Source organism: Mercenaria mercenaria, chromosome 18 (genome assembly GCF_021730395.1).
Source record: "Mercenaria mercenaria strain notata chromosome 18, MADL_Memer_1, whole genome shotgun sequence".
In the NCBI taxonomy this organism is placed as follows: domain Eukaryota; kingdom Metazoa; phylum Mollusca; class Bivalvia; order Venerida; family Veneridae; genus Mercenaria; species Mercenaria mercenaria.
Genome location: NC_069378.1, coordinates 48,230,541 through 48,252,108, shown reverse-complemented (window position 1 = coordinate 48,252,108; position 21,568 = coordinate 48,230,541). Strand labels below are relative to the sequence as shown.

Here is a 21,568-nt window from a genome sequence, read left to right as displayed (position 1 = left end):
AAACTTTTCGACAGATCAAACACAACATAGTGTTATATGGAAAAAGAAGAACAAGAATGTTCTCATGCGGAAATATTGTAAGGAACAATTTGACTGGACCGAGGTCTTCGAAATTTACAATGGATTCTAACGACGCATCATATAACTCGGAATGAAAGGGAGGGAAACGCTATTTGAATATTTATGTCAGCAAAAAATATATAATTCAGAGAGGCACTTTGATTTGTAAGCCACACACGCGTACACACTTCCACCAAATGCTCAAAAAGCACTTTACAATTATTTACACACATAGCTCGTCATGATTCAAACCAGATGTGTTCTATTTATGAATTAGTAAATTAGATTAAGACTCATAAGAATGAAACACATTGGTCTTACTTTTCGCATCGTTTCATTCTGTCTGAATTTTTTACCTGAGGGAACAATAAAAAAAAGTCAATAGAGCACGACTCATACATTCACTTACCGTGATTGATATAGCTTTTTCAAGTATAAATCAATGTCATAAAAATGCTATTTGAGAATGGTTCTTTTTTATAACATCTAACAGGGGATTAATATTGTTTAAAAGAAGTGAGCTTAACAGGAAAGTAGCAATTCTTTTGCAATGAACGCCAAACCAGGTAGTAATATGTTTCTTTTACTTTTTATTAAGCGTTAAGGAAATTATATGCTAAATATGTTTGTTGTTATTAAGACAAGAAATCGTGAGCAATTTAGTCTTTTGTTCCCGCAGCTAACATCGTGACATATCTTAAAATCCTTTGGAATATTCCAGTATTTTAATGGGTTTTTGCATCTAGAAATACGTTATTTTCGATAATATATGGAATTATAGCAAACTTGAATTACATTGATCTGTTTTATCCACTCATCTAGTATATATTTAAGCGTAAGTTACATGTAACGTGAAAGTATATTTTGTATATCTATATGAACTCGGTAGCGTTATAATGGTTATCTGCGTTAACATTTAACAAAATTTTATACAAATGTGCATGCCTAAAATCAGTTTCGTAACTCAAATTATCTGAAACGGACAGTATTATTAATTTAAATAAAAAACAAAACAGTCGATTTCCTAGATGCCAAATACCCCTCGTTCTGTTAATCAAAATTAACGAGCAACATTCATGTAGTAGGTATGCGCATAACTGATTGATTTTCATTATAAAACCTTGACAGTTGCTCTTTGTTTCTTATATTATGTTTACGATTTGGCTAGAAATATTTGACGGAAAAAATACATCGTTACGCTAAAAAACCTAAAACGAAGCCGGAACTATGTTGTTGTGTTGTTGTAGATCATTTCTGTGTACAAACATAAACTCATCGCGCTTCGATAAAACATTGTATCATTTTAATGAGTGTGACAAGAAGCATTTCGTTTAGTTGATTTATTTTAGAACTGGTAAAATATGCAAGAACAATAGTCGGTCACTGGTTGTAGGTGCAGCTCTCGCGTAACTATTTTAGCGGTGACTCAGCCAATCCTCGTTACCCCACGATCTGCATCTACAACCAGTGATAAATTTATACAAAATATATGAGAGAACTAAAGTCTAAAGAGAAACATGTAAACACTTGTATGAACATTTCTAGCAAATAATGTACTTTTAATAATTCAAATTTCTAAGCAACCCAAAAAAAAAAACAACAATCAGATCAAATCCAGTGTAAACGGAAATAACGGACTTAACCTACTAAGTCTTATATTCATAGTAACGACACGATTTATTTTAAACAGTAATTATATATCAAATTATGTATGGCTGTTTCAGAATATTCAAGGATAATTTCTTACATTGGACTTAAATTGAGACTAAGGTCGAACACTTGCAACTGGTAAATAAAGCATATTGTAACTAAAGAAATACTCTTTTTTCTTTCAAGTAAATTTTCTTCAGTGTAGGTGACGCTGGTTTTTCATTGGTTGGGTATTAGGCATCTATCACTTTTAACAAACTGTCTAAGAATTTAAGCACCAATTTCTTGTAACTGTAAACTGTACATTTATATAGTGAAATACGTATACTATCATTAATTACCTCCTAATATGACTGAGAGTGAGGTTAGGTGCACCATAAATGGGTTTAAGCTCCACGGTGGTGGTTTTACCACTGACCTTTCCAAGGCGGTGCCCCACATTGTTGTTCGTTTTGTCCTAGTGTATTTGCTTTGTGTGAGTATGCGTGGGTTGGTCGTGCGCGCATCCGCGTGCAGGGTTGGCGTTTGGGGAGACTGTGTTTTTGGAACGTAGCTTTCACTGGATATTTATCCTTCTTCTTTTTAGCATAAAAATCAAAACTTCTTTTACATGCCTTTTTCTGAAATATTTAAACAACTAAGTTTTATTAAAATATGAAAATGATAAGACGATTCTGAAAGGTAATTAAAATATTTTATATTTAGGACTTAAAATAATATCTAGTTTAACCTTAGGCGTATCATGCTTATAAGTAAAACATTCTCGTGTCGATTTATAAAACCGCACTTCATTAAAAAGCCGTTTCTGACACCTGTGTAACAACATTTGATATGTATAAAAATGCACTATAATATTATGATCATTAAACCGTGTACTCTATTGCAGATGACAACAAATTTATCAGTAATTTAGATGAGGAAGGAAAGAAGAAAGCTAAAGAAGAGCTTAATGAATTAAATGATGAGGACAGACAGATTGCCCTTCAAACCTTTAGGCAGTGGGTGGTTGACCTAGACTGGTTAAAATCTCCTACAGGTACAAAGAAATTAATCGGTAACATGTAAATGATGGAATCTATGATCTACTGGTTAAGGACACTGACTCCAAATAACTTGGGACTCACCGCTAGGGAGCTCTTATTCTTGCTTAGGTTGTAGAATAGAATTCTTTTATGTGAGGAAGTCATTCAGCTGGCTTAAGGAAATTTAGCGGTTCCATCCTAGTGTCCTGTCTTGGTGACACAGTGACTGGTCTTTTATCCATCTTCATTGAAAAGCTGAAAAGTCGCGATATTACCTACAGTTGTAAATGTGTGACGCTATATATAAACACCCTTCTACCCTTTATAAATAAGCTGTGATAAACTGTTTGTTAATTATATAATTTTATTATAGGAAGCGGAAATGGAAACTAATAAACACAGTATGTTCCGTTTTAAGAAAGGTTTGACTGGTTTTGGTCTACCCTTACCAATGATGCGGCTACATTCTTTGTTGTTATATTAATCTTTGAATGTGCAGATGGAAACATTTGGCTCAATGGGAAATGTTTAGATAACAAAACAGTTTCCCGGGAGCCCTATATTTTCATCAGAACCCAAAGCTTGTGACAGATACTAAAAGTGTCTTCTTCAAATCCTTGAGGAAATAAAGTTAAACTAATGTTCTTTTTTCTTTTAACCACTATCTTATTGTAGTAGATTATGAATTTACGCATTTATTCATATATTAAAGCTCCCGAGTTTTCTTACCACCCGGGGTGTAAGACGTGTTTTCTAGCACTGACAAAAACACGGAAAATTCCTGTCCGGCAGAAGAGAAACTGCATATCTACTGACATATAAAGATGTATAGCATTACGCAGCAGGGTTGCTTTATCCGAATAATGCTCTACTTTCAGCATGTGATGGGTCATGTCTGCCTAAGCCGTCTATTCACATTCTAAAATTGTTTACTTTGCCGCATGGAAGTCAGTTTGACTAAAATTATCTGAAGCACATGCGAAAATAGTCTGGCAGAGAAAAAAGGACACATTTTGACATTCTCTTTTTTATTTTTGTTTTTTTAGATTTTGCCTTCCTTCTTCGTTTTCTAAGAGTAAGGAAGTTTAGCCAGCTTGGTGCTCGAGAAACTCTTGAAAACTATTTGAAAGGTAGGACAAATAGTCCAGAATGGTTTCAAAATGTTGACCCATCAGATGAAATTATACAAGAAATCTTTAAATCAGGGTAAGCCATCAACTCATGAATTGTACATTTCAAATCAATTCTCCAAGTAGATAACACCTCTGTTTATTTTCGTGTTCATAAACTTTACCATAAATATCATACCATATAACTTTGATTTTGGAAAGACCCATGAAAAACTACTGTAAAACTTAATTTGTTCGTAAAAGTAACAAAAGACATACACCATACACGTTTAGTATATTTCCATACCAACAGATAAATACAGTGCACGAGAACAATGTTCATATCGTTTTCCTCAAGAAAAGATATCACTCTTTGCTTGAATATATAACTTATATTAGTGTATTTTTTATGAACACAGTATTTATTCAATCTTTAGCTTGCTAGCGGCAAGTGATTCTGTCTATGTCCGTGCAGCCTGATAATGGTCTGCACTGTTCTCTATATAGTCAGTAAATTCTTATTGAAAATCCCTTAGAATGACAAATAGTATTGCCCAGATTAAATGATAGACCAGTCCATATTAGAAATTTAGCAGGCCAAAGGTTAATATCATTGTTTGCCTTCTTTCTGATGCCAGTTAATAGAATATGGACAGGCGTCAATGATTTGCAAAACTATGGGAAAATATCAAGTATTATATCAAAACCTACAAGAGCGAAATTGTACAAATTCGAAAATAGCATAAGTGAAAACATCAACTTTATTTATTTTTTTTTTATAAAGTTTGAAAAATCCGATAGCTGTTTAGCGCAATTAAAGTATGAAAAAAAGACCATATTTATCAAGCTGTTACATATTAATGACTTTTTTGCTAACAATCTGAGTAACAATCTCAATGTAATTGATCCGTTACTAAAATGATCCGATCCTTTACGCTAAACCTCGTCTTTTATGACATATGTTTAAGTACGTAAGCACGTACATTTGTAAGATAACTAATTGATTAAATGGCAGCTAAAACGCATTGATTATTAATATCAAGTAAAGATAGCAAAATGCTTTTAATGTTTGCGTTTGGTAAGGATAGATGAAATTAACACATGGTGGTTTTTTTTGGTTTTTTTTTGTTTTTTTTTTGTATAAACGTTAAGGTTTTGGAATGAGCACATGTATCTTTATTTGTGTAAATGAAACGTTGGCGGATGATGAATAATAATAGATAATAATTACAAATTAATGTCAATAAAATATGTAAAAAGAATTAAAATTTAATCTGCATTAACAAACATAGCATACACCAAAACAACCGCATTTCATAGCAAGGTTATAAAAATGAAATTACACGATTTTCAGATTTTTCCAATGTCCGATGAAGTATGATAGAAAGGGACGTAGAATTTTACTCTGTAATTTCTGTAAGTATTTCATTCACGATTTATGTACATTTTACTAAAAAATTCTTTCACGATTTGTTACATTTTATTTCATTTAGATGTGTACTAAGAGCATTGAAAGAACGCATAATTTTGATTTGTGCTATTTTTGTGATGCGCCACTTTATTGGCTACTTGTGTATTTGTGCTCCACACCAGACAAGTTAGAGAAACGGGCTGCTTTTTCACAAGTTTGCAAGACAATTCGAGGGGAATCGCTCTGTAATTGCACTAGCTCTAGCGTCCTTGAGTAGCAGCGTCTTTTTTGTATTTATGTATGTAAAGCATCTTTAAATGTTTCCATCATGAAAGAGGTGTTTAACAAATTTGGTACAAAAACGAAACGATAGTGAATATAAAATAAACATCGTGTTTTTACGCTTAAGTGTTTTCACAACATATGAAACAGCAAGTGCTGTTTTTAAGTGCGTCGCGTATGTAGGCGGTTTTCAGTTTTACCCATTTTGGTTTATGTTAAGTAAACGATTGTGTCATTCTTTTCTGTATTCTTTCTTTTCCCACACTTTGTCTCACATTTCACTAAATATAATACACTTTCTTTTCTACGTTTCTCTCACGTTCATAAACGATCATACGCTCTTTTTCCTTCCTCACTTTGCCTCACGTTTATCAACGATCATCTTTTCTTCCTTTCTTACATTTATCGATTCTGTCTCCTCCTCTCACCCCCTATCTCATGTTCTATCAACGGTCATTTTTGCTTTCTTTTCCTACATTTATAGATTCTGTCTCCTCTCACATCCTGCCTCTTGTTCTATCAACGATCATCTTTTCTTTCTTTTTCTTCATTTACCAATTCTGTCTCCTCTCACATCCTGCCTCATATTCTATTAACAATAATCTTTGCTTTCTTTTCCTACATTTATCGAGTCTGTCGCCTCTCACACCCTGCCTCATGTTCTATCAACGATCATCTTTTCTTTCTTTTCCTATATTTATCGAGTCTGTCTCCTCTCATATCCTGCCTCATTTTCTATCAACAATCATCTTTTCTTCCTTTTCCTACATTTATCGATTCTGTCTCCTCTCATATCCTGCCTCATGTTCTATCAACGATTAGCTTTTCTTTTTTTCCAGCATTCATCGATTCTGTCTACTCTCATATCCTGCCCAATGTTCTGTCAACAATCATCTTTGCTTTCTTTTCTCCTCCAACACTTTGCCTTACTTTTTATGAATGGTCACCGATTGTGTCTCCTTCCATAATTTGCCCCATGTTTCATGACCGATCATCTATTGTTGTTCTTTTTTTTATCTCATACTTACGAAGGACTTTTAACTTTTCCCTCACTTTGCCCCACTTTGCCCTCGCTCTTCGACATAAAGAGGTGATCTTCCTTGCCTGAAGATTAGTCTACGGGTCTGCCTATGAATAGCTTGGCCGTCACTGCTGTGGATTCGGATCATACCTTAGTCAAATTTTTCAAAATAAATCACTTTCAAAATTCATTAATCAGTATTTTAAGTTGAATTTTCTACCATGCGGTTAAGTTTAGCTACCTTTCTACTCCTTTATGACACGTATCTTAACTGTAATACCAGCACAGTAACAAACTTGCACAGTGTTATTCATACTGATCATTAAAGAACATTCGCATTGTCTGCATACTTCTTTTTTTGTGCTCAAATGTAGATGAGTGCCCCTTTGAACCCACAAGTATAAATCTAAATGCGATAATGTATAAACTGTTGGTTTCTTTTGTAGCTTTCTTATATACTGATTTACTCAAACGATGGGGAGTCGACTATCTATACAAGGCATTTTTCCTTCTTTATGATTGGTTGGTTCTTGACGAGAGGTTGCAAGTATATGGAACGGTCATTGTCATGGACTTCAGTGGTATAACATTACCACTAATGATGGCCATTTGGAACACTGAAATTTCAAAGAAATCTATGATTTTCTTTCAGGCAAGTCACAATAATTCAAAATGCAATTTACATACACAAATGTAAAATAAAAATCCAAAATATGTTTTTTTCAGGTAACAGAATCTTAAAATAATGATACCTTACGAAAGTCAGATTCTTCTGTCATGTAATTGCAATGCCATATAATCTTTTGACAAAGGGGATAAATGGTAGAAACTGTAATTATTTTGTAGCGAATCGTTTGACTGTCAGATCTTCAGATCATCCGTCCAAATAAATTCTTTATTTTCTTGCTTTAGATGTATTTTGTTTAATTTTTTTTCTTGTAACGTTTCTCATTCATGATTTTATACTTATTTTCGTATAAACTCTGCAGTATATTTCAATTGAGCAACACTGACGTTTATGACTGCTTAATGATATAAAGGGAATACATGTAAAAGATTGCCATAAACGTTATAAACCAAATTCCCTTGGCATCTTTGCTTCTATTATAGAAAGCCTTGCCGATAAGGTTGAGGGGCATACATCTGTACAACGAACCCACGTTTATAGATGTATTTATGTCATTGATCACTCCTTTTCTAAGACAGAAAATAAAAGACAGGGTAAGTTGCCTACTATTTTATCCAACATTTTGTAAAAAGTGTATACGAAACCCTTTTTACAGTTTTTATGAAGTTAACGGAAAGTAGATAAAGAAAAAAGTTATAAATAGTGCTACCTGAAGAGGCCTCTGTGGCCAAATGGTTGAGGTCGCTTACTTTTAATCACCTGCCGTCACCGTGATATGTTTGAAACCTCGCATGGGTGTAAAGTTTTTTAATTTGTGTGAGCCATTCAATTGGCTTAAGGAATGTCAAAACAATTCATCCGTGAATAATAATTAATGGCAGTAGATCTTAACTTGTAAATGGATCATATGCGACATCGAAATTATACACTCCAAAAACTATTACACTAGTTTATTTTAAAGGAAAGGGCAATTTTATTTTCTATATGCAGTTTGTTTTCTATGTCTTCTTAAATCATTTAGGGTAGTGAAAGCAATTTGAAAATCACCTTGAAGATGAGAATTAGGAATATTTCAATATTTTATCAAATTTATAGATGGCAGGGGGCTGTTTGTTTTATAAAATTGTCTCATGGCGAAGCATTTCATCACTTTTAAGGTTAAAAGAAAACATGAAAAAGGGGTTTGTTGATCTTGCAAGAATTACATACATAATAAAGTATCTAAAGTAGTCAGTTTACCCAGCAATATGTAAAACATTGAAACTTGTAAACAAATCTTATGTTTTCCTTTATACCTCACACATTAATTTGAGTAGAATCTCATAAACACAATCCATGAGAAGACCACAAACAAACGGCTAAATTATATAAATGCAATATATTTTTAAAAACACAAACGGAAACTGGAAAGGCGGTCTCTTAAAGCAATTGGTCTCATAATAGACGTGTACGTTCGAGCAAAATGGACCGAATTTTAAGCTACACCGAAATACTTCCCACTAAAAAATAGCACCCAAGTCTAAAACATAGGCCAATTATTATTGAATATCTAAGCTTTATGCTTAACACATAAATAACCATAATTTACAATCTTTATTTTTCGGTATGATTAAATGAATTGGACATTAAAGGTATCACAACGCCTGATATTATGTTTTGCATAAGGTTTTACTCATCTTGCCTAAAAGGTAGTTGGCGATTTGATTTCCAGTTCATTCTGCATGGAAAAAGTCTCGTGAAAATACACGAGGATGTTGGAATGAAAGTACTTCCTGATGAATATTTACCGGATGATTACAAAGGACAATCAGCTGGTTCGGCCAAGAAAATAATAGGTATTAAAGATATATATGCAGACTATTCAAATGTAGATGTTTTTTTTTGGGATACAAAGTATACAAAGTACATTGAGTAAATACTGTGTGAAACTTAAGAGACCCTGCAAGAAAGTTTTGAACTGCAAAGTAGTTCTGCTATTATAATTTCATGTCATTGCAATCGTTAGCAATATGCAAAAGGTATTAAAATTCTGTATGAGATATAGTATAAATATATCACTTCAGTTTTAAATCAGTGTTACAATGTGAACTGCCACCATTCCATAGAAAAATAGGGTTGTTAATAACTTTACAGTTTTAACAATATCAAAATACGCCTTCAATTCGTTTGACGGAAATCACAATAACGCCATGCATTTATACAACACCATTTAATTGTCTGATATTTAACCATGCTGTAGTAAATAGTCAACACATGTGTCTCCTTGGAATTCTTTCACTGCATAAAAATCAAAGTTTTTGCTTATGTAGTTCCCTAAATGGGACGGATAGACTCATATTAGTATATGCTTCGATTTAAGTCATATTTAATTATCTTTTTTATATTTGTGTATAGGGCGGCTTGACACATAAAATATGTGCTCTTCACCACTGTACCTATGAGTCGTGCAACATCAAGTTGTAAAAATGAAATGAATGAACTGGCACGCAGAAAAGTGCCATTCAAATATTCCACATGACATTGCAAACACATAAAAACAGTTTGGTTAATTCCGAAAGACACGCATCAACACATCCCGACATGCACCAACAGTAGCCCGATGAACTCCCCGGAAACAATACCAGATAAATTCCCTTGCGAAGAATTAATGGCAAGTTAAGGCCTTTACGCGCGCGCAACGCTCTTTGCCTATCCGGCCCGAATCCGAAGCAACCCCCAAGCAAAACTGTTCACATGTCTTCTTCAAAGTTAATATCCCCATGAAAAAGTGATTATGGAGATTTTTGAAAACCATTTGTTTTAAATCATTATTCATTATTCAGTTTGTGTAAGGACCTGGCTGGATCCTTAGGAAGGGGCCACCAGTTCAACCGTGTAAATCACTATGAATATCGTAATGATAAGACAAAAGTGTTATGTAGTAATTGTAAATGACATCTAATCTGCCTTCTGTTCCCAAAAATATTTTATATTATATGTGTCATTGGTTACTTGCATTTGATTCAAAATCAAAACGGCTGCTGTTTGCCACCCAAAAAAAATCTACTGAGTCAACAAGCAATCTATCCATCCAAAATATCCATGTGATCATAAAACAATTCAGGCGGCGAGACCACACCCGAAATCCGAAACCACACAACCTATAATCTCAACCCTAAGACAACAACAACAATCCTCTCCAAATTGTGACAATGCGAGATACTTACCTTAACACAATGATGAAACCATTAGGCACCGCCATAGAACCATGTAAACTAAAATTCCGAATTCCGGAGTATGTATCAAATTTTCGTCCGAATTTTGGACAGATCTCTAATATTTAAACAATTTCAACGACCAAAAGCTCTAGATCACCATTCGTCCAGACCCCCGGTCTACCGTACGAACCTCACCTCCCCGAACTAAAATGGACCAAGCAAAATGCGCCAACCGCCCCTCCAACAGGGCAGAGATACACCGCAACATAAAATCAAGCAGAACCAATTACCAAAGCATGTTCCGGATTTTGGGGAAAACTATCCCGGCAAAAATATGGGTCCAACGGACGTAGCTGACCCCAAACAACTCAGACAAGCATAAAATGTCAGTATCTAATCAAAAATTTTAGCATATATTAAGAAATAAAGCATACAGTAAAATCTAATTGAATCATAGAGTGAACGGGTGCGGAAACAACCGTACGTTGCATCAAACTTCCATATACCTAAAAATGTAAACATGCCCGCAAGACCCTTCATTCCCAGTTATACACAGTGTTCGTCATTACTAATGTATGCGCCCACGACCTTGCCTCCAAACGAACGAAACCAAGCAGAGATGCATCGAAATGCAATAAAATTATATACAGACACCTCTTGGAATACTGAAACAATTTATAAACACCTGATTAACTCCGGAACGTTAGATAAAAACCCGTCGATTACCAAGCCACTACAATCTGACATGCGTCCGAGGTTATTTTCTAATCAAATATTTTCATTTAGTTTTTTAGAGTGAAAATATATGGTATTATCAAATACGGGAGTGTAAACCAGCAGTCCATAAAAGCCGAAATCCCAGTTAGAGACAACTGCATTGAAAAACAGCTGGGCACCGTCTTAGAATTATACGACCCCCAAACACATCCGTAATTCAGTGTGCTCGAAAGTCATGCAATCACCCGCCATAACTACACACAACGTAGTAGGCTCCCAAAAAACTCGGGCAAGCGTCAAATTTTTGTATCTAATCAAAATTTTTAGTTGATATATTAAGAATTAAGCATACAGTACATCAATTAGAATCAAACAGTAAACACTCCCGGAACAACCGCACTTTGTATTAAATTACCATACACCCTGAAGATGTCAACAGGTTCGCAAGGTCCCATTCTCAGTTAACACAGTGTGCGTCACCACTGATGTAAGTGCCCAGGGATTTTGCCTTTAAACGAATGAAACCAAGCAGAGATGGCATCGAAATGAAACTAAAATCACACAAAGACATCTCGTGGAAATACTGAAGCAATTTACAAACACCTGAATAACTCCTGAACGCCAGAAAAAGAAAGAAAAAACTCCGTCGATAATCAAGTTACTGTTAACAGACAGGCGTCCGAAGTTAGCTTCTAATCAATTATTTCAGTTAATGTATTTAGAGTGAAAATACATGGTATTATCAAATACGGGAGTGCAAACTGGCGGTCCATGATGCCGAAATGTCAGCCGAAAGACAACTACTTTTAAACACAGCTGGGCACCGTCCTAGAATTATATGACTTCCAAATATAACTGTAAGCCAGTGTGTGCGTAAGTTATATAATACCTAAAACATTTTTAAAAACAGTTATTTAAATGCCAAAAAGGGAAAGCATGGTACCGTCTTACACTGCAGCATTATAAACTGTCAGATTTTAACCAGTGTGCGGCATTACTTGTACTCTTGTTCCTGGACTAGATATGGTTATTTCTTAAATAAACTCCCCCTCACCCCTCAAAAAAAAAAAAGAATTTGTCTAAAAAACTCTGTGAAAATATATCTACTTTTAACTTTTTCAACATTCTATTGTTTGTGTATGGGGCGGCTTAAACACATAACAATATGTGCTCTTCACCACTGTACCTATGATTCGTGCAACATAAAAAGTTGTAAAAATGAAATGAATGAACTGGCACCCCAGAAAAGTGCCTTTCAAATTTCCACATGACATTGCAAACAAAACCCAGCCGTGTCCAACTGTATAAAAACAGTTTGGTTAATTCCGAAAGACACGCATCAACACATCCCGACATGCACCAACAGTAGCCCGATGAACTCCCCGGAAACAATACCAGATAAATTCCCTTGCAAAGAATTAATGGCAAGTTAAGGCCTTTACGCGCGCGAAACGCTCCTTGCCTATCCGGCCCGAATCCGAAGCAACCCCCAAGCAAAACTGTTCACATGTCTTCTTTTTACCAAAGCATGTTCCGGATCTTGGAAAACTATCCCGGCAAAAATATCGTCCAACGGACGTAGCTGACCCCCAAAAAACTCAGACAGGCATCAAATGTCAGTATCTAATCAAAAATTTTAGTTAATATATTAAGAAATAAAGCATACAGTAAAATCTAATAATCATAGAGCCTGGGAACGGAGGGGGGGGGGTTGCAATGGTGATGAGTTTCCGTACGGTCGGGCAGTTTTATCCCAGAATATATAACACAGACAATACGTCTATTTCCGAATCTTTCAACAGTTAGGTCATAAACGTCATCATGTTTTCAACGTCTATAAAAGGGTTGAGAAGTTACTGATCAGCCGTGAAATTATTTTAGTTAAACGTAGATATATTTCACAGAGTTTATAGACAAATTCTTTTATATTTTTTGAGGGTGAGGGGGAGTTTATTTAAGAAATAACCATATCTAGTCCAGGAACAAGAGTACAAGTAATGCCGCACACTGGTTAAAATCTGACAGTTTATAATGCTGCAGTGTAAAAACGGTACCATGCTTTCCTTTTGGGATTTAAATAACTGTTTTTAATATGTTTGAGGTATTATTTAACTTACGCACACACTGGCTTACAGTTATATTTGGAAGTCATATAATTCTAGGACGGGGCCCAGCTGTGTTTAAATGTAGTTGTCTTTCGGCTGACATTTCGGCATCATGGACCGCAGGTTTGCACTCCCTATTTGATAATACCATGTATTTTCACTCTAAATACATTAACTGAAAATAAATTTATTAGAAGCTAACTTTGGACGCCTGTCTGTTAACAGTAACTTGATTATCGACGGAGTTTTTTCTTTCTTTTTCTGGCGTTCAGGAGTTATTCAGGTGTTTGTAGATTGCTTCGTATTTCCACGAGATGTCTTTGGTGATTTTAGTGCATTTTGATGCATCCTGTTTGGTTTCATTCGTTTAAAGGCAAAATCATGGGCAAATTACATCCAGTGGTGACGCCCCACTGTGTATAACTGAGAATGGGACCTTGCGAACATGTTGACCCTCTTCAGGGGGTATGGTAATTTAATACAACGTGCGGGTTTTTTCCGGCAGCTGTTCACTGTTTGATTCTAATTGGATAGTACTGTATGCTTTAATTCTTAATATATCAACTAAAAATTTTGATTAGATACTAACATTTGACGCTTGCCCGAGTTTTTCTGGGAGCCTTCTACGTTGTGTGTAGTTATGGCGGGTGATTGCATGACTTGCGAGCACACGAATTACGATGTGTTTGGGGGGCGTATAATTCTAAGACGGTGCCCAGCTGTTTTTCATGCAGTTGTCTCTAACTGGCATTTCGGCTTCATGGACTGCTGGTTTACACTCCCGTATTTGATAATACCATATATTTTCACTCTAAATACATTAACTGAAAATATTTGATTAGATACTAACCTCGGACGCATGTCAGATTGTAGTGGCTTGGTAATCGACGGGGTTTTTTTTCTAACGTTCCGGAGTTAATCAGGTGTTTATAAATTGTTTCAGTATTTCCAAGAGGTGTCTGTATAAAAATTTTATTGCAAATTTTGATGCATCTCTGCTTGGTTCGTTCGTTTGGAGGCAAGGTCTGGGCGCTTACATCTAGTAATGACGAACACTGTGTATAACTGGGAATGAGCTCTTGCGGCAAAGTTACATTTTTAGGTATTGGAAGTTTGATGCAACGTACGGTTGTTTCCAGCACCTGTTCACTCTATGATTCAAATTAGATTTTACTGTATGCTTTATTTCTAATATATTAACTAAAAAATTTTTATTAGATACTGACATTTGATGCTTGTCTGAGTTGTTTGGGGTCAGCTACGCCGTTGGACGATATTTTTGCCGGGATAGTTTTCCAAGATCCGGAACATGCTTTGGTAATTGGGTTTTTGCTTGATTTTTTGTTTCGGTGTATCTCTGCATGTTGGGGGCGGTTCGGCGCATTTCGCTTGGTCCATTTTAGTTCGGGCAGGTGAGGTTCGTACGGTATGACCGGGGTCTGGGCGAATGGGTGATCTAGAAGCTTTTGGTCGTTGAAATTTTTTAAATATTAGAGATTCTGTCCAAAATTCGGACGAAAATTTGATACATATCGGAATTCGGGAATTTTTAGTTTACATGGTTCTATGGCGGTGCCCTAATGGGTTTTACTCATTGTGTTAAGGTAAGTATCTCGCATTGTCACAATTTGGGAGAGGATTGTTTGTTGTTGTCTTTGGGTTGAGATATAGGTTAGTGTGGTTCGGATTCGGGTGTGGTCTCGCCGCCTGAATTGTTTTTATGATCAATGGATATTAGGATGGATAGATTGGGTTGTTGACTCAGTAGAGGTTTTTTTGGGTGGCAAACAGCAGCCGGTTTGATCTGAATCAAATGCAAGTAACCAATGACACATATAATATAAAATATTTTGGGGAAAAGAAGGCAGATTAGATGGTCATCACAATTATTACTAACACTTTTGTCTTATCATCTACGAATTCATAGTGATTAAACGGTTGAACTGGTGGCCACCTTCAATAAGGATCCAGCCAGGTCCTTACACAAACGAATAATGAATAATGAATTTAAAACAAATGGTTTACAAAAATTTTCCATAATCACTTTTTCATGGGAAAAATATTAACTTGAAGAAGACATGTGAACAGTTTTGCTTGGGGGTTGCTTCGGATTCGGGCCGGATAGGCAAGCGTTGCGCGCGCGTAAAGGCCTTAACTTGCCATTAATTTTTCGCAAGGGAATTTATCTGGTATTGTTTCCGGGGGGTTCATCGGGCTACTGTTGGTGCATGTCGGGATGTGTTGATGCGTGTCTTTTGGAATTAACCAACTGTTTTTATACAGTTGGACACGGCTGGTTGTGTTTGCAATGTCATGTGGAATATTTGAATGGCACTTTTCTGCGTGCCAGTTCATTCATTTCATTTTTACAACTTGATGTTGCACGACTCATAGGTACAGTGGTGAAGAGCACATATTTTATGTGTCAAGCCGCCCTATACACAAATGTAGTAAATAGTCAACACATGTGTCTCCTTGGAATTCTTTCACTGCATAAAAATCAAAGTTTTTGCTTATGTAGTTCCCTAAATGGGACGGATAGACTCATATTAGTATATGCTTCGATTTAAGTCATATTTAATTATCTTTTCTATAGCAATTTGTTTTCAGATGAAGTTTGAAACTATCTATTTTGTATTACCAAAGATATTTGTAAAAGTAATGTTTTGCGTTGGAAGATTTTAAAGTATAAATGAAATTACACTAGTCTGGGACTGAGAAGACAAAATGGTACCATAATAAGAATTTACATGTTTTTCAGGCGACATGCTGGATGACATGAAGAAACCAGCGTTTCTAGAACATATCAAGGATTTATCAAGCGATAAGTATAGAGTGGACATAGAGAAAAGGAAAACGGACGATACACCTGCCGCTTCGTTCAGGAAGTTGAACGTTTCATAAGCGATGCTATTTCTTATAGACGATGACTATGTTTTGTGTTTTAATGTCTGCTTTATAAAATTAGTTTTTACATCCATACGTTTGCGGACAGTAGGCTGCAAAGTATGCAATCCTGCGAGCCTGGTAATTTACGATCCTACGATGCCACCTATAATACATTTTCATTCCTAAAAGAGACTATTTTCAACAACTTTAACAAAGTGAAAAACTCAAACTCTAATTGGTTATTCTGTTCACTTATACTTTTAGCTTTTATAAGGAGATATTTACAGCATAAACGGATTAACGGGAGTGATTAAATATAGTCGATGTATATGCCTTACTCATCAATGATGCCAGTCGGTATGACATAAATCAGCATTCCGTCCTATTTTCTTTGAAATATATGCAATAGCGGCTTATAAATTCATTCAAATTCTTGATTCGTTAAACTATACGGGTGAGACTAACACAGAGACGCCGCCTATTGTCGGAAAAGATTGTATTTTCACAGTACTATAAATGAAGGAAATATTATAAATGAAGGAAATACTATAAATGAAGGAAATACTTTAATACAAACATCTAGTAATGTCGTAATACGTAAAGTAATTGTCCTATTCTATAAGTGAAACCGAATTGTCAATTACGTAGCTCCAGTATTTTTTTTTCTATGTTTCTGCCTGTTCGTCAGTCACAAAATCACTTCTTCTTAATATATTTTACCGCGATGAATGATCTTTAATATTTAGGACACAAAATGTATTGCGACAATGTATTTTAAACCATGATCAAGGTCGTACGGTGACGCCAAAGGTAAAATGAGTATTTTAAGTCCGTTGACAGAGTCCGTTGACAGATTTCCTTATTATACGATAAAGAGAGTCATATGAGTTTGAGGTAAAGGCCATATGATGGACTGAACATCGTGTCAGCTCAGTGTCATATCCCTTTATTTACTTTGCAGGACGTGTTCAATTAAGCACAAAAACCATATCGATAATAATAGTATAGGTGATTCAGTAGTGTGTTGAGAAAGATATAATATCTCGCCTGTTCAGAATCGTTGCAAGCCCTTGTATAACTAGAATAAAGCATGGCTCAAATATTCGCCACAGCAAGAGACTGTTCAACAAGACTATATACGTACGTTGCAGGTGGACATGTTCAAGGTCATTGTATTTTGAAGCTTTGTCTTTTTATTTCTAACTGCTTCTCACAGATACTAGTAGTTGGACGGTTTAGAAGAAACATGGTAAAGTCAAATCCACTAAAATCATACATATAGAACTATACGGTTTTGTTGAAATTCCTGTAAATTACAATAAAATCTGTCAAAAGATCCTTTTGAGGCATAAAATGCAACCAGGCAACATATTAGCAGACTCGGTTTGATTGAGTCTATTCATGAGAGGTTATGAAATATTCAACACCTCCATACCCCCTAGCAGCAGCTTAAGCGGAATTCTACAAGCATACTTCTGGTACGGTATGGAAATTTGAATTTAAAGATGCGTTTCAGTTATTTTAAGAACGTTGGCTAAATATCGAGTGCTGCTTCAAAAGCCATTTATAACGTGATGCTTTTTGTATTCAGAACCAATTATGTTTTGTTTTAATTCAGTGCATGTCTTATATTAGGTTCTCTAGAAATGGAAGCGTTATTTAAATGTCATTTGAATTTATTGGTCGGCAAACATACAGGTCAGAAACGTTCATCCAACAGTAATTACTTGACCGGTGAATCAAGAAGCACCTAACTACGAGTATACACCAAATTTATACCAGCTTCATTTGTTAAGTGGACATACTTACAAATAATCAGGTAACCTCTGTCAAATATGCAGAGTTAGTATGTAACATCAAGTTGTTGAAACAAAACTACACCAGCGTTGGAGACAGAATCTTTGTAAATATTGTATTGCAAAATATTGTCTAGCAATCAACACCCTTTTTATAAGTTAGTTGTGAAATGCTAGACACATCTGTGGAGTTCCGTTTTACTGTCAATTTAGTTGAAAATGAATTATATAGTAAGGAAGAGTTATTTAATTCAGACATGCCTGCGGAATGCGTCCCCGATTTTGTAGCTAGAATATTTAACTTACCATGTGACGTATAAACGTTTCCGATTGGATTAAAACATGCCTCTGCCTAAATCTGCTTTTGATTGAAAATTTGAAATAAACGGGAATTCTGCCGTGTTGACATCTATCTTGAAATCGAGGTTTGTGTTTCCACCTAAAAGTTTACAAAAGCTTATAAATCTCGATCAACAATTTAGTCTGAAACATCAATAACAGTCATTCCTTCTACTATTACTTCAGCGCGATATGTTTAAAGATAAAATATTTTACCTAAGCATTCTTATGCGAAGGATGCCTACAATTTTGGTCTCAGATTGTTTTCAATCTGATTTCCTAGGTTGGCTGTCTGTATAGATTTTCCAAAATTATTAATTCTTACAAATATCTAATGATCAAAACAGCCCCGAAGAAATAACCAATTATTGCAGGTAAAGCACTAGATTAGTTTGAAAATAATATAAGTTTTGTATAAAATGCAAATTAAAGTATAGATCTTAATGATTATAATGTTTTTTTTTTGCAAATCCGACCTTCTGGAAGATTTATCTGTAGAAGTATAAGAGATCACTAGTGTAAACGAGTTAATTTAAACAGGTCTGAAACAAAATTCCATGGAATTCGATTCATTTCTTATAATAATTGTTATATATTAGCTGGAAATCAGTAGCCGGACAAATTTTCATATTTCGGCTCCGTTATTTTCTCCAAAAAAAATTGATATAAATTAAGCCCACACTGAACAAACTTCAGCTCTTTCTGCATCTGATATCATATGAAATTCAAGCTAGGAGGTAATAACCAAACAATAACTCATGCGTCAATTCCTGTCAAATTGTGAATATGCATTAAATAGCTAACGGTTCCTTTTTGCAACGCCGGTATTTGGCAAATTCAGCCTTTATTTATCCATATTTACAAAAATTAAAAATGTTTTAAATTGTTGTATTTACCAACTTGTTTGAAAGTTAATATGAACTTACTTGATTTCATTATAACCTTTTTTGTTCATATATTTGAAAAACTTGCATTTGCCATGGCAAACATAATACGACGTTTATAGCAAATATATCAATTTATTTTATTTTTCAAAGCCTGAATATATAATAGATACAGCCTGAATTTGTCAAATACCTGCGTGGCAAAAAGATACCATTAGCACAAGTTAGCAGTGATAGGACTTTTTCCATCTTGCTTCTTACATCTCAGAAATGAATATGCATCGTCATTATATACGCAATATAATGGTGGAACACATGATATTTAGAATATTTTCCGCATTACAGTGTACAGTGAAGTATATCAGATCATTCGTATAGTATTGTTTCGTCCAAAAATAAATAGCATATTAATCTGTATTAAGATTTCATTTGGTATATATTCATTTTTGCCATTCCACATTTGCATTTGCCATTATATTTCTCAACATACACGTACAAGATATTTATGGCTTGCTGACAACAATATTCAACATTCAACCTTGGAAAATCAACAATCAACTGCAACAGCATGGTTAAAATATAATCGACAACAAAAACACCCAAACACTTATCTTGAATACGTACCCGAAACAACGTCCCCGGAAGCTGCATTCATGTAAAAGAGTAAAAAAATAACAATAGTTTTTATGCGCAGTAGAGTGGTGCAGTCATCTACGAGCTTGCACCTCAAACCTTATATCGAAAACAATATATTAAAGCGTTTTGAAGAAATGCACTCTCGAAAGATGTCAGTTTCCTTTAGACCAAAATCTGTTTGAAAATGACTGGATATTAAAACTAATATTTCATTTTTGATTTGACAATCTGTTTTCTTTATTTGACGGGGTAAACGTTTTTGTGAGGTTTTTTTTCAGGAGATAGTTTTGGTGATTCACTGATTAGATAGATGTACCACGATGACAATACAAAATGTAAGACAAGGTTTGTATATCTGCATTAAACTTTGGATCACTAGAATTCAGACATAGAACGTAGATGAATTCCGAACCAGGTTAAGTTTTGTATAAAACATAATATAAGCATAACTTACTTACTTCGGAGGCTTCTGCAATGCAGATACTGTATACTGAAGCACCAAACTGTGGATTTGCTTCATTGACGTCCATCACAATGACAGTAATTATTGTAGCTGTCTCTGAACCAACAAGTGTTGCCCTATCTTCGGCACTTGTGTAAAGTTACAACTAGGTTAACTTCTATGAGTGACATAGTAGAAATACAGAAGCGTACTGGATAGACGTCCTAAAGCTATTTTGTTTCAAGCTGGTATAATTAACATTGACCTCTTAGAGTTAAAAATATGTACTAACGGCACGTCGTTATCTGGGATACTGTTTTCCAAAAAGCAATAATCACAGCATTTAACTTCATTTCATGTGAAACAGAGGCAGAAACAACAGAATGTCTTTCATGTAGACTGGATGACATTCGCAATTGTCTTATTTTTTGTGAGAAAGGAAACCCAGTTGTCAGTAAGCAGTATGCCTCTCTAGCAGTGAATAAAAAGAGTGCAAAATAGCCGAATATTCCATGAAAAACAATGAATAAAGAGAAAGATCTGTTTATTTAAGTTTGAATATTTCAACTGTTATTTCAAATAAAAAGAACTTCCCCTCCAAATAGAAATTCACATTTTGAAAGTTGATGGACATGTCTGCAGAGTATTACAGTCAGTGTATAAATGACTACTCTTCAATCTGATATCTTTACCAAAAACTATGAAGTTTCAGATTAATCAAAAGCTTATATTTTTGTTTAATTTTACTAAGTTACTAAAGGAGGAACGAAAATTTAATAATAAAATTTCCCAATAGTACCATGTTAATTACTGCGATTAAACTGCACGGATCACATCTTTTGTACACTTTCTTTATTATTATTGATATAAATAGATGTATCCCTAATTAAATAATAAAATCTGTAAAAACTGTAAGAATTATACACCATTCCATTTTTCCAAAACGTCTGACCCAGTTTGAAAGTAAACGAAACATTAAATGTTCTGACCTATGTTTGTTTTTATTTAAAAAGTAAACTAGCCTGACTTAAAACTAGTAGCACCTCCGCCCTACTACCTCACAACCTCTCCTGCGCCGCCCCCGATTTCAAATATTATTTTTATTATTTCATGTATATGTGAATGAAATCTCATTATTCATGTCCGATGTATCTGCATTATTTTGATTCGTTTCGGACATTTCCATACTTAGCATAAGTAATACCATGCGATATAAATACCCCTAGTTGTCAAGATAATGAAGCGAGAGGAAACAGGTTGATCAAATTGTCATATTTCAACCGATGCATGCGGCGTGTTGACTTATGATGAACGTTTGTGCCAACTTATCTAAATATCTTATCTAGGCTTTAAAAGTTATAGACCATACAGAATCTTTCT

The 21,568-nt window shown here is 34.8% G+C and overlaps 1 protein-coding gene across 1 annotated transcript; it reads left to right on the top strand.

Annotated features, from left to right (window-relative positions):
* Positions 1 to 437: 437 nt before the first annotated feature.
* Positions 438 to 16,589, top strand: LOC123539023 (clavesin-2-like). Its single transcript, XM_045323488.2, has 5 exons — positions 438 to 626; positions 2,597 to 2,746; positions 3,779 to 3,938; positions 5,196 to 5,257; positions 15,964 to 16,589. Exons 1-5 carry the CDS (start codon positions 611 to 613, stop codon positions 16,104 to 16,106), a joined length of 531 nt encoding a protein of 176 aa, XP_045179423.2. The 5' UTR covers positions 438 to 610; the 3' UTR covers positions 16,107 to 16,589.
* The last annotated feature ends 4,979 nt before the right edge of the window (positions 16,590 to 21,568 follow it).

What these genes read in the sequence shown, in the direction of transcription:
- LOC123539023 (XM_045323488.2), top strand. An exon ending in CTGGTTAAAATCTCCTACAG is followed by an intron (nt 2,747 to 3,778) that starts GTACAAAGAAAT and finishes TTGTTTTTTTAG; the next exon opens with ATTTTGCCTTCCTTCTTCGT. An exon ending in CAAGAAATCTTTAAATCAGG is followed by an intron (nt 3,939 to 5,195) that starts GTAAGCCATCAA and finishes CACGATTTTCAG; the next exon opens with ATTTTTCCAATGTCCGATGA.